General features: G+C 43.8%; 1 protein-coding gene and 1 pseudogene across 1 annotated transcript; one reads left to right on the top strand and one right to left on the bottom strand.

Moving 5' to 3' along the window:
• Window positions 1-692: 692 nt before the first annotated feature.
• Window positions 693-15,138, bottom strand: dync1li1 (dynein, cytoplasmic 1, light intermediate chain 1). Its single transcript, XM_015973297.3, has 13 exons — window positions 14,955-15,138; window positions 14,663-14,736; window positions 13,114-13,230; window positions 12,769-12,999; window positions 12,452-12,606; window positions 12,277-12,370; window positions 11,597-11,732; window positions 11,411-11,522; window positions 11,255-11,314; window positions 11,129-11,173; window positions 10,955-11,042; window positions 10,752-10,874; window positions 693-1,033 (listed from the first exon to the last, which is right to left on the bottom strand). Exons 1-13 carry the CDS (start codon window positions 15,056-15,058, stop codon window positions 915-917), a joined length of 1,458 nt encoding a protein of 485 aa, XP_015828783.1. The 5' UTR covers window positions 15,059-15,138; the 3' UTR covers window positions 693-914.
• Window positions 7,526-9,711, top strand: LOC139064314 (uncharacterized; annotated as a pseudogene).
• Window positions 15,139-16,597: the final 1,459 nt, after the last annotated feature.

Genomic DNA, 16,597 nt, shown 5'->3' on the forward strand with positions numbered 1-16,597 from the left:
TACCCCGTCAGCAGTAACTACATACATTGCTAGTGTTTTTTTTCATCTGTACAAGTAAAGCTCGGCTACCCACCCACCCACCGTCTAATTACCTATTCAGTGCACAACTTTGTACTCCATGTTTGGCCAATTACTGAGCAGGTTACCATGATGAACCTCAGCGTTTTATTTCCTTCTTGTTTGGTTGTTTTGTAGCTGCTGGTTGTATTAACAGAATGTGTGCACTTTTGTAGTGTATGGGTATGGGCTTTGTTGTGTTTCTGACACTTGTTGCCCAAAATATTTTGCCTAATGTTTCCCCAATTATCCTGACTCATTCTCTCTCTCTCTCTCACACACGCACACAAATACTGGTTACTTTTCCCTTCATCCTAAAAACAAGAAGACTGTTTGCATGTTTGTTTCAATGTTCTGTTTCCGACCTGTCCGTCCAGTCAACTACAACTCTCCTTACATCCATTAAACACACACTATCTTATCTAAGTGCAATTTCTTCCCACATGCGTCCTCGAGAGTTCCTACGGTAGAAACCCAAACCGTACCATCGCAGTAGAAGGATGGACACCTCAAAGTCAAGTTCTGGTTCAGTCCACCCTGCTCTTCCTTTCACCTCCTCCATTGGTCCCCCTGTACCCACGTACTCAGTGGAACACAGGCTTTTGCATGTAACAGTGACAGACTCTTCTCCTTGGTGTAACAGCTGCAAAGAACAAAGGAAAGGGCAGGAGCGAGGAGTGGGGGAAGAGATGGCAAGTTTTTTCCTTGAGAAGAAAGTGAAAATACGACAACTGTAAGTCCACCCTTCTGTTTCCTCCCCTCATCTTTACAATGAGAGGAAGATGGGAAGAAGGAGGGAGGTGGAGGGTGACTGAGGTGGGGGAGAGGGGAGAAATGAGGTTGGGGAAAGTTGGTCTTCATGTTTCCTGGCCGTCTGTGGCGTGGGCGTCGTTGGCGTTGGACAAGTCGGCGTCCGTTTCGCGGCTGGATATGCGGTCCAACTCTGCCTGGACGTCGCTCAGGCCCAGCTTCGAACCTGAAAATGCAAACTATCAGTCAAACCCTAAAAAACCCAAAACATGAAACATACAAGCACACCAGTGCAGCAAGCAAACAGAAGACATTTTAGCCACGATGCAGAAGCAGAAGAGCTGGGAGAAACACTGATCATCATTAAAAATGGATGAGCACAAACACTTGTACAGTTTTGTGGTTGTTAATTAGGCCATTTTTCAATTTAATAAGAATATGTGAGAAGACTGCAGAGCTTTCAGCGGTCTCATTGTGTCTCAGCTCATTTGCAAAAGGAGGAGCAGCTGATGCTCGGAGCTGCGGCAGCCAGACGACAATAAGCTCAGATCCGCAGAAGGTATAAAAATACATTTTACTCCTAAACGACAGATGGAACAGATAAAGGATATAAATTTGTTAAGTAATCTAAATCAGGTTTGGTATACTAAAAAAATCACTCCCCATCCTGATGTGCTCGCTGGATCCTCCAATCATTATTTAGCTTTCTGAAAATGAAAATAACCAATTAAGGAAAAAAGTAAAGGAGGCCAGGAACATTGGAGGTCAGTTCGAGGTGTCAAGTAAAAATGTGTATACTCACAGGTTAACCTGCAAGTCTGCAACTAAACTACATCTCAACACTATTTATACATACGGCTTTGATTTAAGAAAGAATTTAATTATTTGTTTATTGAATCTATATTAGAAGGTAAAAGCCTGGAAATCTAGACCAACCGTAGCCACGCTCCATTAGCCTCAGCAGGCGTACCACTGGCCTTAACAGTTGTAGGTTGGGAGGTTTCATGTTGTTGAGACGTTGGGCAGGCTTAGCACCAGGGCTGTGACAGAGAAAAACTACAAAGATGGCTGCTCGTTTGAAACATCAGCTTTGGCATCAACATTGAACCATTTAGAAAACCAACCAGTGTAGGCCAGGCGATGCTCTCTCTGGTTTTAGCTCTTTGCTTCGTCTCCAGAGACATTCCTCTCTTACTTTTACTTCCAGGCTCCACCATGATGCCAACAAAACGCAAACCTCTTCTTGTGCTTTTCATTGATGGTGGGCGAACTAAAAAAGCTAACTGCCAGCCTTTATATAAGCTATTAGAACAATAAATAACTACTGCTGTGAAGCAGGTAGAGACCTCCCCGCTAGTGGTCCAATCCAAATCACAAAACTGTTAAGTGCAGTTTCTGGTCAGCAGAGCCGTCCAATGTGAAGTTGCTCAAGTTTCTACCTCAAGAACCACTGAAACCAGTTTGAAAGCAGTCGCTTAGAGAGTTAAAAACTAGGCATGTTTCGATCCGATCACGTGACAAAAAAAAAAGAATCGGGTGAAAAAGGTCGTATTTAACCTTATAAAACAAACGTGACTTTTTAAATTCATCCTGAGAGAGATTTTCAAACAGGACAACAATGGCTTAGTGTTAATCTCAACAAGTTCCTGTACTTCAGTTTTCTTTGTTTCATGGAAGAAAACAACATTATCTCAAACAATCTACAACAGGCGGGAATTCGGACAACACAACATGCAGCTGTTAGCTAGCAGGCTAACGTGTCTCCTCTATCCATCCACTCCCATTTTCAGCCGCTTATCCGGAGTTGGGTCGTGGGGGCAACAGCCAAAGCCGAGAGGCCCAGATTTCCCTCCCCCCAGCCACTTGGGCCAGCTCCTCCAGGGGAATACTGAGGTGTTCAGCTGAGAAACGTAGTCCCTCCAGCGTGTCCTGGGTCTCCCCTTGGGTCTCCTCCCAGTTGGACGTGCCTGGAAAACCTCACCAGTGAGGCATACAGGAGGCATCTTAACTAGATGCCGGTGCCACCTCAACTGGCTCCTCTCGATGTGGAGGAGCAGCGGGTCTACTCCGGGCCCCTCCCAGATGACCACGCTTCTCACCCTATCTCTAAGGGAGAGCCTAGCAATCTTGCGGAGAAAACAAATTTTGGCCGTTTGTATCTACGATCTCGTTCTTTTGGTCACTACCCAACGCTCGTAACCATAGGTGAGGGTAGGAACGTAAGATCAACAGGTAAATCACGATCTTTACCTTCTGGCTCAGCTCTCTCTTCACCACAACAGACCGGTACAACACCCGCATCACTGCAGATGCAGCTCCAATCGCCTGTTGATCTCACGCTCGTGAACAAGACCCTGAGATATTTAAACTCCTCCACTTGGGGCAGGACCTCATTCCTGACCCGGAGAAGGCATTCTACCCTTTTCCTATCCAAGACCATGGTCTTGGATTTAGAGGAGCTGATTCCCATCCCAGGTGCTTTACACTTGGCTGCAAACTGCTTCAGTGAAAGCTGGAGATCATGTTCCAATGAAGCCAACAGCACCAAATCATCTGCATAAAGCTGAGACCTGACAATTAGGCCACCAAAACGGATCCCCTCAACACCTTGGCTGCACCTAGAAATCCTGTCCATAAAAGTTATGAACAGAATCGGTGACAGCCTGTATCAGAGGGCCTGCTACCCCATACTCCCAAAGTATCCCCCACAGGGCCCCGAGAGGGATGCGGTCGAACGCCTTCTCCAAATCCAGGAGAGCTAAATGTCTGTATTTTGGTGGTATTTTAACCTGGACAGTGACAAGTAGCCACTTGTCATGTGTGCACACTGGGCGTTCGACATGCTGGAAAAGACAGCTGCGTGATAAGCAGCCTTCAAAACAAACTACTTTCTTCTTTGGCTGTTTTCCCTTCAGGCGTCGCCACAGCAAATCGTTGGTCTGCGTTAAGTCCCCGTTCACAGTGGCATCTCTAACAAAAACACGAAGCCAGCCATCAGTGAAAGATACGTTAATAAACACAGAGGAATTTGCCTAATCAAGTTGCTGTAATCAAACCTTCACTTAAGAAGCCTTCTCTGGATCCAGATGACCCAATGAATTATAGACCAATATCGAACCTTCCATTTTTATCCAAAGTCCTGGAGAAAGTAGTGGCCATCCAAGTATGTGAGCATTTAAACACTAATGATCTGTTTGAGGAATTTAAGTCTGGTTTTAGAGAGTATCACAGCACTGAAACTGCATTAGTGAGAGTTACAAATGATATTCTCATGGCGTCAGATACAGTGGGGCAAAAAAGTATTTAGTCAGCCACCGATTGTGCAAGTTCTCCCACTTAAAATGATGACAGAGGTCAGTAATTTACATCATATGTACACTTGGGGAGCCAGATGATAACATCATCTGGCTCCCCAGATGATGTTATCCCACCTCGACTCCTGAAAGAGGTGTTTCCTTTAATTAGCAATAACGTGCTACGCATTATAAATTGTAGCTTGACATTGGCTGAAGTTCCTCGTGCCTTTAAACACGCTGTTCTACAACCAATCTTGAAAAAACCTGGCCTCGATCCCACCGATTACTCTAATCTACGACCAATTTCCAAATTACCGCTTTTATCTAAGGTCCTTGAGAAAATAGTCTATGCACAGTTGGTGAACCATCTAAATGAATATCAGGTAATGGACACCTGTCAGTCTGGTTTTAGACAACAGCACAGCACTGAAACTGCTCACGTTCGGGTGTTTAATGACATTTTTCTGGCTTTAGATTCAGGTTTCCATGTGGTTCTGGTACTTTTGGATCTATCTGCAGCATTCGACACGATCGATCATGACATTTTGATCACAAGACTTCACACTTGGGCTGGCATTTCAGGCACTGCCCTGGATTGGTTTAGGTCATACTTTTGTAACAGGTCTGCTAGGGTCATGTTGGATGGCTGTTCATCAGAGTCACAGCCTCTACGTTGGGGTGTCCCACAAGGTTCAATTCTCGGCCCGTTACTGTTCAACCTCTATATACTGCCCTTAGGAGCCATTTTCAGAAAGCACGCTGTCTCATATCATCTTTACGCTGACGACTGTCAAATCTACTTTTCATTTAAGCCAACTCAGTCAACGCAAGTTCTGTCTAATTGTATCCTTGAGGTCAAGCAATGGCTAGCTGACAACTTCCTCCATCTCAATGACTCCAAAACTGACTTAATCGTTTTCAGTCCTAACAGTATCACGGCAACTCAACAACCTGACCTCAACTATCTCTCACCTAATGTATCCTCTGTAATCTCCAACCTTGGAGTAAAAATGGACCAGGCTCTGAAGATGGCTGCCCAGGTCAATAACACAGTTAAATCATGTTTTTACCAACTAAGACGCATCTCAAAACTAAAGCACATCCTGAGTGTACGTCTTCTGAAATCGGTGGTCCACACTTTTATCACCTCAAGGATGGATTACTCCAACTCCTGCTTATATGGCATCAGTAAAGCAGCTCTCTCTAGACTTCAGCTGGTCCAGAATTCAGCAGCTAGGTTGCTGACTGGAGCTGACAGAAGACAACACATTTCTCCAATTCTGAAATCTCTCCACTGGTTGCCCGTGCAGTTCAGGATAAACTTCAAAATTATGCTTCTCACTTACAAATCCTTGAACCATCAAGCTCCTCCATATCTGTGTGAACTTGTCCATTACTACAACCCGCCGCGTGCTCTCATGTCTGAAGATAAGCTCCTCCTAGCTGTTCCCAATGCACGTTTAAAAAGCCGTGGAGAAAGGGCTTTCTCTGTCTGTGCACCGAAGCTGTGGAACACAATACCACTGCTAGTGAGGCTAGCACCAACAGCTAGCATTTTTAAATCACGCCTGAAAACTCACTACTTCAACCTAGCTTATATAACATAATTATGACCCTCACTGACATCTGCACTGTTTATAAACTGACTCCACAATTATCGACTTCCGTATTATTGAGGTTCTTTGTAAAATGTTTTTTCCTATTTTTACTTCACCCTGTATCTTAATGATTTTTAGCTGTTATTTTTGGGAATTTTGTTGTATTTCCTTTTTATCTTTTATCTGTGTTCGACATGTTTATATAACGCCTGTTTAATTAACCAACATTTTTAGTGTACAGCGCCTTGTTTGGTTGTAATGCCTTGTGAATGCGCTTTATAAATAAAATTGGATTGGATTGGACTTCAACTGTGAGAGACAGAATGTGAAAAAATCCATGAATTCACATGGCAGGATTTTTAAAGAATTTATTTGTAAATCAGGGTGGAAAATAAGTATTTGGTCACTTCAAACAAGGAAAATCTCTGGCTCTCACAGACCTGTAACGTCTTCTTTAAGAAGCTTTTCTGTCCTCCACCCGTTACCTGTATTAATGGCACCTGTTTGAACTCATTATCTGTATAAAAGACACCTGTCCACAGCCTCAAACAGTCAGACTCCAAACTCCACTATGGCCAAGACCAAAGAGCTTTCGAAGGACACCAGGAAAAGAATTGTAGACCTGCACCAGACTGGGAAGAGTGAATCTACAATAGGCAAGCAGCTTGGTGTGAAAAAATCAACCGTGGGAGCAATTATCAGAAAATGGAAGACATACAAGACCACTGATAATCTCCCTCGATCTGGGGCTCCACGCAAGATCTCATCCCGTGGGGTCAAAAGGATCATGAGAACAGTGAGCAAGAATCCCAGAACCACACTTTTGGACCTGGTGAATGACCTGCAGAGAGCTGGGACCACAGTAACAACGGTCACCATCAGTAAGACACTACAACGGCAGGGAATCAAATCCTGCAGGGCCAGACGTGTTCCGCTGCTGAAGCCAGTGCATGTCCAGGCCCGTCTGAAGTTTGCCAGAGAGCACATGATGATACAGCAGAGGACTGGGAGAATGTCATGTGGTCAGATGAAACCAAAGTAGAACTTTTTGGTATAAACTCAACTCGTCGTGTTTGGAGGAAGAAGAATACGGAGTTGCATCCCAAGAACACCATACCTACTGTGAAGCATGGGGGTGGGAACATCATGCTTTGGGGCTGTTTTTCTGCTAAGGGGACAGGACGACTGATCCGTGTTAAGGACAGAATGAATGGGGCCATGTATCGTGAGATTCTGAGCCAAAACCTCCTTCCATCAGTGAGAGCTTTGAAGATGAAACGTGGCTGGGTCTTCCAACACGACAATGATCCCAAACACATCTCCCGGGTAACAAAGGAGTGGCTCCGTAAGAAGCATTTGAAAGTCCTGGAGTGGCCTAGCCAGTCTCCAGACCTCAACCCCATAGAAAATCTGTGGAGGGAGTTGAAAGTCCGTGTTGCTCGGCGACAGCCCCAAAACATCACTGCTCTCGAGAAGATCTGCATGGAGGAATGGGCCAAAATACCAGCTACTGTGTGTGCAAACCTGGTAAAGACCTATAGTAATTGTTTGACATCTGTTATTGCCAACAAAGGTTATGTTATAAAGTACTGAGTTGAATTTTTGTTATTGACCAAATACTTATTTTCCACCCTGATTTACAAATAAATTCTTTAAAAATCCTGCCATGTGAATTCATGGATTTTTTCACATTCTGTCTCTCACAGTTGAAGTGTACCTATGATGTAAATTACTGACCTCTGTCATCATTTTAAGTGGGAGAACTTGCGCAGTCGGTGGCTGACTAAATACTTTTTTGCCCCACTGTAAGAATCTTGTGTCTGTTCTAGTCTTGTTAGATCTCAGTGCTGCCTTTGACACAGTTGATCACAATGTTCTTTTAGAAAGACTTGAATATGTTGTAGGGATCAAAGGAACAGCGCTAGGCTGGTTTAAATCCTACCCGTCTGACAGATTTCATTTTGTAAATGTACATGACAAATCTTCTTCATACTCCAGGGTTACTTGTGGAGTACCACAGGGTTCAGTGCTTGGACCAATTCTTTTTTACTATATATATGCTCCCAATTGGTAAAATCATTAGACAGCATGGGATAAACTTCCACTGTTATGCTGACGATACTCAGTTATATTTATCCATTAACCCTGATGAACCTAATCGGTTGGGTAGATTACAGGTTTGTCTTGAGGACATAAAAAATTGGATGACTCTAAACTTTTTGCTTTTAAATCAAGACAAGACTGAGGCTCTCATCTTTGGACAGAAATCCAGAAAAGGAAATTGCTTAGCCAATCACCTGACCTGAATGGCATTACATTAATCTCCGAGAACAAAGTAAGGAACCTTGGTGTTATCTTTGACCAGGACATGTCATTCAAATCCCAGGTTAAACAGGTTTGTAGGATTTCCTTTTTCCACCTTTTGAATATTGCTAAGATTAGAAGCATCCTTTCCAGGAGTGATGCTGAAAAACTAGTTCATGCATTTATTACATCAAGACTGGATTACTGTAATCCATTACTCTCAGGAAGTCCACAGAATGTGGTTAAAAGTCTTCAGCTTGTCCAAAATGCTGCAGCTAGAGTTCTGATGAGAATTAAAAAGAGAGATCATATTTCTCCTGTCTTGGCTTCCCTACATTGGCTACCTGTTAAATTCAGAATAGATTTTAAGATCTTTCTTCTCACATATAAAGCTCTTAATAATCAAGCTCCATCATACATCAGTAATCTGATTGTTCCATACGTTCCTAACCGAGCACTTCGCTCTCAGAATGCAGGTCTACTGGTGGTTCCCAGAATATCTAAAATTAGGAAGGGAGGCAGATCTTTTAGTTATCAGGCTCCTCTCCTGTGGAACTAGCTCCCAGCTTTAGTCCGTGAGGCAGACACCTTGTCTACTTTTAAGAATAGGCTTAAAACATTTTTATTTGATAGGGCCTATGGTTAAAATCTGATGTTAGCCTAAATCTGGACAAGTGGGGGAGTAGAGGGAGGTGGAGTGTACAGTCAGTAAAGACAGCTCTCCCTTGCCCTGACTCCAACATGCCTCCATCTAAATAGGATAGATTATCCAGAGTTATCTCTGTAGTTATGCTGCTATAGGCTTAGACTGCTGGAGGATACACTGACCACTTTCCACACTCGACTACTTTCTTCTACAATCTGCTCTTTAACTGTATTATTTCCTGCTACTTCAGCTATTAACTTTATTTTCTCTCCAAGTGTTTTTCTCCCCAGAAGAAGCTACAATGATGTTCTGCTGAGCTGTGGTGGCCTCATGGAGGGGGCCATCGACTAGCACACTGCTGCTAACTACTTAAACATTCTCCCTCTCCTGATAATAACTATTTACTTTCCTTGACGTTGGATGTGCTACTACTAGTTTATCCGTTTAATTATAGATCCACTAGGATAAATACAATAAAGTTTATCTTTCACCAAATAGAATATTTACTAAGAAATCACAATATAACTATAGACACATTACTTTTCTTTGTGTGTGTGTGTGTGTGTGTGTGTGTGTGCGTGCGTGTGTGTCTGCTCTGTCTTCTCGATCCCCAGTGAGTCGTGGAGGATGGCTGCTTATACTGAGCCAGGATTCTCTGGAGGTTTCTTCCTGTTAAAAGGGAGTTTTCCTCTCCACTGTCGCTATATGCTTGCTTAGTATGAGGATTGCTGTATAGTCACTGACACTAGTCAGTGACTTGATGCAATTAGCTGGGTTCCTTATATAGGAAACATTATTTCTGATTGGCTTAATGAACTGACCTGAATTGGAATGTTTATTATGTGAAGTGCCTTGAGACGACTCTTGTTGTGATTTGGCGCTATATAAATAAACTTGAATTGAATTCAGAGGAATTGCCGACGGACAGCAAAATGTCGTGGATTCTGGAGCACCTGAGCTGATCGCTCCGATAGCTACAGGTGTTCTGCAGATAAACGATAGCCTGCTGGCCGTGGCGGCGTGTTTCTCCCCCATTACGGGAACACGGATCACTCAATAAAGCCACATAATGAGGATGTAAACAATTGGAAACATAAGCAACTCTGCTACTTTTAAAAATCTTTATAACATTATCATGATTTTTTTTTTATCAATGTACTAAATAGTACATAACTTATTTAGGAACATACGTGATGCTTTTTGGCAGAAAAATGAAGGAAATTACATAAATACAGAAATAAATATTGATAAAAAATTTAAAAGCAAAACTTGGACGTGTTTTCCTGTTTTTCTTCTTATTTGAATGCTTTGCCGAAGTATCGGATCGGGACTCTGTATCGGCAGAAACTCTAAATCAAACGACTCAAGACTCGGATCGGAACATCCCTATTAAAAACTCTAGCGTTGCTTTTATAGATTATTTCTTTACGGTTCGTCTCCCCAGTCTTAGTGGCAAATGAACGGTTGCAGATGCTATCGAAAAAGAAATGCAATTCGTGCAAAAATCCAAAACAGAAATCCTTCAAATAAAACAGAACAATGAATTTTAGGGGGGAAAGGGACGGCAGGGCACTACTCCTCACATGCACTTGGACTTTAGCCACAAATACAAAGTCAGAATGTGGCGCAAAATGAAGTTATTCATTCCCCAAACTGTTAATTCTGAGCTTGGATGCATCTGTGATAAATAACATGTAATGGATACATAAAGCCAGCAGGAAGTAAACAAGTGAAACAGAGAGAGACCTCTTAGGATGCTGAGAAAAGAAGGGATCAAAGGAAGGAAAAAGGTCAAACAGAAGCGATCAAGGATGAGAAGTATCTGGCTCTCACACACCTTACCGCGGCCAGCATCCTCTGACTAGTGCAGACACACACACACACATTATGAATGAAGTTAACAGTGAAAGGAGAAGACATCTGACAGAGTTGATGCTAATATCGTCCCTAGATCCAGTAGTCTGACTCTCGCCCGGAGGACACGTGAGGGAGGAACGATGATGGATGGCAAATGGGAGCAAAAGTAATGAAGCGTGAAATTCAGACGTCAGACACGATTACACGTGTCACGCTTTAGGAAAACAAAGTGTGTGTCCTCACCCGACTTCCGTACAGTTCCTGGAGTGTTGTTCCCACCAGCCGGTGTCCCTGGCGCCCCCGGTCCTGCTTTCTTTGTCAGCAGACTGTTGAAGAAGTTGGCCAGCACGCCCTCACTCGTCTGACCTGCAGCATAAAGGAGCCGTGGTCAGACCGGAAGCTGGGAGCAGCGGCAGACAATCATTCAGGCGCGGATGTGCGGATACCTGACTGTGGCATGGCGTTTGCTACGTTTGCTGCTGCTGAGCGATTGCTCGTCCTCGGGGAGCCCGCGGGCGCTCTGCTAGCCGTGTCCTACACACAGCAACGGGTTCTTTCACACATTTGATCACAGAAATAAACATTTCTTTCAGGTTATTTAACGGAAAAGAAGCCCTCACCACCGGCCGCCCCGCCGCCACAGCAGGCTGTTTGGCAAGCAGCGACTGCAAACGAGAGCATGACAGGACTTTAATTAGCTCCTAATTGACGTTTCGTGTTCGATTTGAATTGAGAAGCTGTCTGACCTGCAGCTTCACCAGAAACACCTGGTCGTCCTCGGCCTGAATCTCCTTCTCATGAACGATCTAGTGACAGGAAGACAACAGATGCTGCTTGTAGAACCAACAGGACAGTTAGGTTATTCACTACTTAGTGATCAAGCTACGCTGCAGAAGCTGCACCTTCCTGACTGGCGGCTTGACTATTACGTCCTCGTAGCTGTCATCTGACTTTAGCGTCTGGAGGTTCTCGTGAAGGATGGCGATCTTCTTCTCATTGTCCCAGCCTGAAGGACTGGATTTGGACAAACAGAGTTAACACACCAGACACTACGGTTTCCAAGGAGACGCGGTGGACACGTCGCTTACATGAAGACGGCGTCCTTCTCCACCACCTGAGCCAGGCAGTGGAAAGGAAAGCCGTAGAGTCTGTGAACGAGGTATTTGTAGAGGATGTCCATGTTCTTCATCTCCTTCACCGACGTGTAAAGCAACGAGGCGCCGTCTGGCATCGCCGTCAAGGACATTTAGAACTTGTTTTGGAGCAAAGCAACGTGTCACGGCCTTTCAACCCACCAACACGAGGCAGAGAGGGAAACAGCTGGTTTCTCTAAAACCCTCCTGTCACCTCTGGCTGCCCCCCCCCCCCCCCCCCCCCCCGCCCCGGCTCCTGCTGATTAATGCAGGGGTCCAAAGGTTCACAAACTAATCAGAGATTTTACAAAAATAAAAATTATTTTAAAGTTTATAAAACTCCTACCAGAGAAAATCCCATGCATCTCTTCTGCCATCTGGTGGAGGATCTAAGAACTGCAGCGAGACAGATAGATAGGCCGATGTATTGATAGATCAATAAATATATTGATTGATCAATCGACAGATAGGTGGGTAGATGGATATTACCAATTTGCTAATGCTTTGTTCTCATTCTGTAGTTTTTAAATAACAGATTTGAACCCTACCTGCCCTTTTCACCTGTAACGTCTCGTCGGGTCAGCACCTTGAATAAAAGCACTTCACTAAAAAGTCATGGTGTTTATTCAGGATACACTGCAGACAGAAGCGTCTGACGTGGGACTGGATGAAGTCCAGATGCTCGTCTCTGTAGTCGTGCTCCTTCTCCAGGGTGCTGATAGCGTCGCACTGAGGACAGACAAGCAGGCAACACTCATCAGGAGTGTGTTTTCAGTTAAATGGGTAACTGGTGTGTGTATGTGTGTGTACCTTAGTGCAGACCACCACCACTGGGATCCCCAGGTTGTGTGTGAGTGTGTTGTCCCCTAGAGGAAGCAGCACGCCCTCCTCCTCCTCGCTCCTCCTCTGTGATGCTCCATCCTCTCCGCTGCCCGGCTCTGTGTACTCCTGAAAATGTTTTACAACTGCAAACAACGCAGAACGGAATGAAAACCGCTGAAGTGAGACACACATGCCATCACACTCAGAACATGCTTCTTAAGACAAAAGACTAAACATCTGATGCTCCTGCAGGGATGCTGCTCTCCTTCCTCCCAGGTGCTCTGACGGACGTCCACACGACTCACTTTTACGCTCCATCTCTCGCAGCTTTTCTGGGGCCACTCTGAGTTTGTCGATGTGTTCCCTAGCAACGGCAGCCCACTTCTGAAGAGAGTCCAGGGCGTTCCACGGCCGCGACATGTCAACCGCTATCAGCAGCAAAGTGTTTTCAATCGAGTCCACCGGAACGGCTACGCCCTGCAGACCTTTATGGTAAAGGTCGCCATCCAACACCCACGCGTTGCATCTGGTGTGGTCTACGTAAACACAAATGTACACAAAAAAGCCCAAACCAAACATCAACCTGAAGGAAGAACAATACGGATGGACTTAACCATTTTTATTTAGAATTACAAACAACTGTTGGTTACCATCAACATCATCGTCATGGACACTGAAGTAGAGGTATTCCAGGCCACGCCCCTTCATGTACTCCTCAATTCCCTGGAGCTTTGCAACCAAGGTGGTCTTCCCTGATCCCACCTCACCTAAACACAAGACATGAGCACGCTCCAGTCAGGGAAAACAGGCCTTTTCCATTTGCACCTTACATGTTAACTTATGTTTCCTTTTTCACAACACGTCAGGATGTTGATTAAACCGTCAGAAATGTGGATAAAAATAGAAAGATGTCATGAAATGCACAAATTGGGAAACTGGATGTATGTAAATACCGTTACTCCTGTCCTCAATCAACCCATCTAATATCTAGCTTCAATTCCATATATTACCACCCATATTTGTGTCTCAGCTTCTGATATCAACGACTACATTTGTCCTCACTAGAATAAAAACATTTAAGATGTTTAAAATAGTAATTATACATTTAAGATTTACACAATATACTTGTTAATAACAACTACTTGTTGAAATGTCACTGTTATTTAAATGGCAGCCCAAAATATCACTTTTAATGACAAAAATATGCAAATGTGTAAAATTTGGGCAAATTTTTCTTAGTATAGAAAAATGAGGAAAAATGTGTCTGTGAGAACTAGGAGCCGGAAGCCAAAAACATGTGAACCGGATATATTCTGTTAGTGATGTCTGTGATGGTGACTCTGAATAATAGCCTGGCAAGCCAGACTAAATAAATGTATTATTTAGTCTGGCCACGCTCCATTGACGGCTCTCGGTTGTGGGGCGGGTTCTACCGTTGTCTTTCAAATGATCTCCGCATTCCACTGGACAATGAATGTGACATACTAATGTTTCACTCTGTTGCATCATCCCACCCACCAGGCATATAGAGTGCCCTGATTGGCTCACAAAGCGGATAAAGCTCTGTGATTTGTTCACTAAGCAGATAGAGCACTATGATTGGCCCACCATTATGGACCAATCACAGCTCTTTATGTGTTTGAAATCCCTCTAGAGAGCTGTGATTGGCTAGCCAGAGTCCTGGTAGGAGCTGCGGAGGTTCCAGTGGAGCATGCCTAGACCAAACTTTGCAAAGCAAGAATTTGGTCTAGTTCACTAGGCTATCAGAATACAGGAACTGTTTTAAAATACCTGAAATGGTCACTTATTAGAAAGAACTGATGTGAAAATACAAACAGGCATTTGTTTGTTTTTTCTAATATTTGAGTGAGATGCTGTTGTGATAACACTGCTTGCCATACAGGTGTTTTCTTTCTGGTCCCTACCAGCCCTGCCTAGCTGCTGCTGCTAGCATCACAGGATGCTAGAATGACTTGCAAGCTGGGCACGCTCAGGTCGCTCTCACGATGGCGAGCTGCGTGAGCGCGTCCGTGCAGTGAAATGCACCTGTCTCTTAACAGCTGTCTCCATGGCCGCAGAAACACGCACGAAAGCACCTTTAGTTATTTCCGAGCTAGCTAACCACATAAGTCAAGCCATCGGCATCACCAGCAGCAGGTTCTGGCTCAGCCAGGAGATAGACAAGAGACTGATACCCACCCATGACCAGGACATTTTTCCCAGACGGTAGCTTTGATCTGGAATGGGTGGACACTTCACTCAGGATGGTGGACCTGCGGATAGAACAGCCTCGTTACCGCAGAGCCAAACAATGCTCGTTAAAAACAATGACGGACAGTGAGACGCTAAAGCAAGCTAGTCAGTCTGGTGCTGATGCTAGCTAGCATCTTTAGCAGGCTAGCTGTCAAACCATCCTCATCCCAGCAGTGGACCCTGTCCGAGTCCCCGCTCTCCAGTCTCTAAACAGCGGCTCTACAACCTCACCACCCACCAAAGGTTCTGTCCGTCATCCTCCTCTGGGTTAGAGCCCTCCACTGAGTTCTTAGCTCCCGTTAGGGTGGAGGATAATGATGCACTCCTCCCTGAAGTCGCCATCTTCGAAGGGCTTGTAAACCTAACGGGGCGCCCGGATGTAGCTGCAGCAGCAGTGAGCTAGCCCACCCCGGAGCAGAGCGCAGCACGCCGGGGCCGGGGCGTGGTCCGCCCCGCACAAAGACCAGGCTCCGGTCCACACGGGGGGTGGACAGGTAGAGCCAGGGACACGCCACCATAAATAATAATAGAAATATAATAGAAAAGGAGTACAGAGAATTACAGATTTTTAATTTCTGTCATTTTTCTGATGTATAACCACAAACAAAACTGTATTTAAAATAAATTATTATTTACTGACATTATTATTATTATTATTATTACTATTACTATTATTATTATAGCTCACAATATTGAAAAAGTGCAACACGTAACTGTTTTCTTTGACTTTGAGAGGATTTTAAATTTTGTTTAGGATTTATGGGTGATGTACTGACCACGTTGACGAAACTGCCTTTTGCAGTATTTATTCATATGAACTGCTTTATCTTTAAACTTTCTGGTTCAAATTTTATACATCTGTTTTTATTTGCGTATTTTAAAATTGATTCTACAATGTACTGTTTTATGTTTTCACAGATTTTCTTGCACCTGGGAATTGCCTCTGTGCATGAAATGTGCTATATAAATAAAGCTGCCTTGCCTTAAGCCACATGTTGTTTGCTCCCATACTGTCAGTGCATGGATGTCTGCAGACGTTCTGATCTTGAACCTCTCTAATGTCATTTTAATCCCTGTCTTTTTTCGTAGTTCTTTTGTTCTGGGTTTTTATGGGATGGAGCATGAAATGTTGCTTTTTAAGATTGTTTAGCTTATTTTATTTTGCTGCACAAGTTCTATTGAGTTGATTTCTTAAATGAATTAATTTAAATGTGACAAAAAGCAGAGACAGAAATCTGTATAACATTTTACATCAGTATTTATCCAGTCGTACAGATTAAATGTGAACAGACAGGTTAAAACTTAACCCTTTGAAGCATGAATTATGAAATAATCAACCATGATTTTTTAATCATCTTTAGGTGTGAATGAAACAAATGTCAACAAATAGTTTTTGTAACACTTAATTTACAAATAATCTAAACATGTCCACCTCAGTGGACAGTGTGCATTCTGAACATGAAATATGTTGGCTTGACTTACTGAAGTCCAAATGGAGGGGCTCAAATGCAACAAAGTCTTCAACAGCTGTGCTTAATAGCAAAAACAAATACATAACACTTTTGAGTACCTGTCCACTGTAGTGACCATTATGCATCAAAGGGTTAAAATTCGATTGCACGTTTGCCTCAAGCATAAGAACGTCTGTGCACATGAGTAAAACCCAAAAAGATGTGACTGCACAACAATACACGTTTATTATTATGCAATGTTTATCTGGTTATTAAAATAAACAACCAGGACAAATGCTTTTCAAAAGACTACACAAAGCCGTTTAGGGATGAATTACACCCCCCCCCCCCCCCCCCCAAAAGATGCTGCCTGCAGGATCAGTGCTCAGATTTGTGAATGAAATGGCAGCGGGCCCAAGATGGAGATGAA

Source organism: Nothobranchius furzeri, chromosome 19 (assembly GCF_043380555.1).
Source record: "Nothobranchius furzeri strain GRZ-AD chromosome 19, NfurGRZ-RIMD1, whole genome shotgun sequence".
Taxonomy (NCBI): domain Eukaryota; kingdom Metazoa; phylum Chordata; class Actinopteri; order Cyprinodontiformes; family Nothobranchiidae; genus Nothobranchius; species Nothobranchius furzeri.

Coding starts and splice junctions, on each gene's coding strand:
- dync1li1 (XM_015973297.3), bottom strand. CDS start 15,058: ATGGCGACTTCAGGGAGGAGTGCATCATTATCCTCCACCCTAACGGGA. Junction 13,231..14,662: donor GAAAAATGTCCTGGTCATGG/GTGGGTATCAGT, acceptor TCTTGTGTTTAG/GTGAGGTGGGATCAGGGAAG. Junction 11,174..11,254: donor TGTTTCTGGTGAAGCTGCAG/GTCAGACAGCTT, acceptor TCTCGTTTGCAG/TCGCTGCTTGCCAAACAGCC.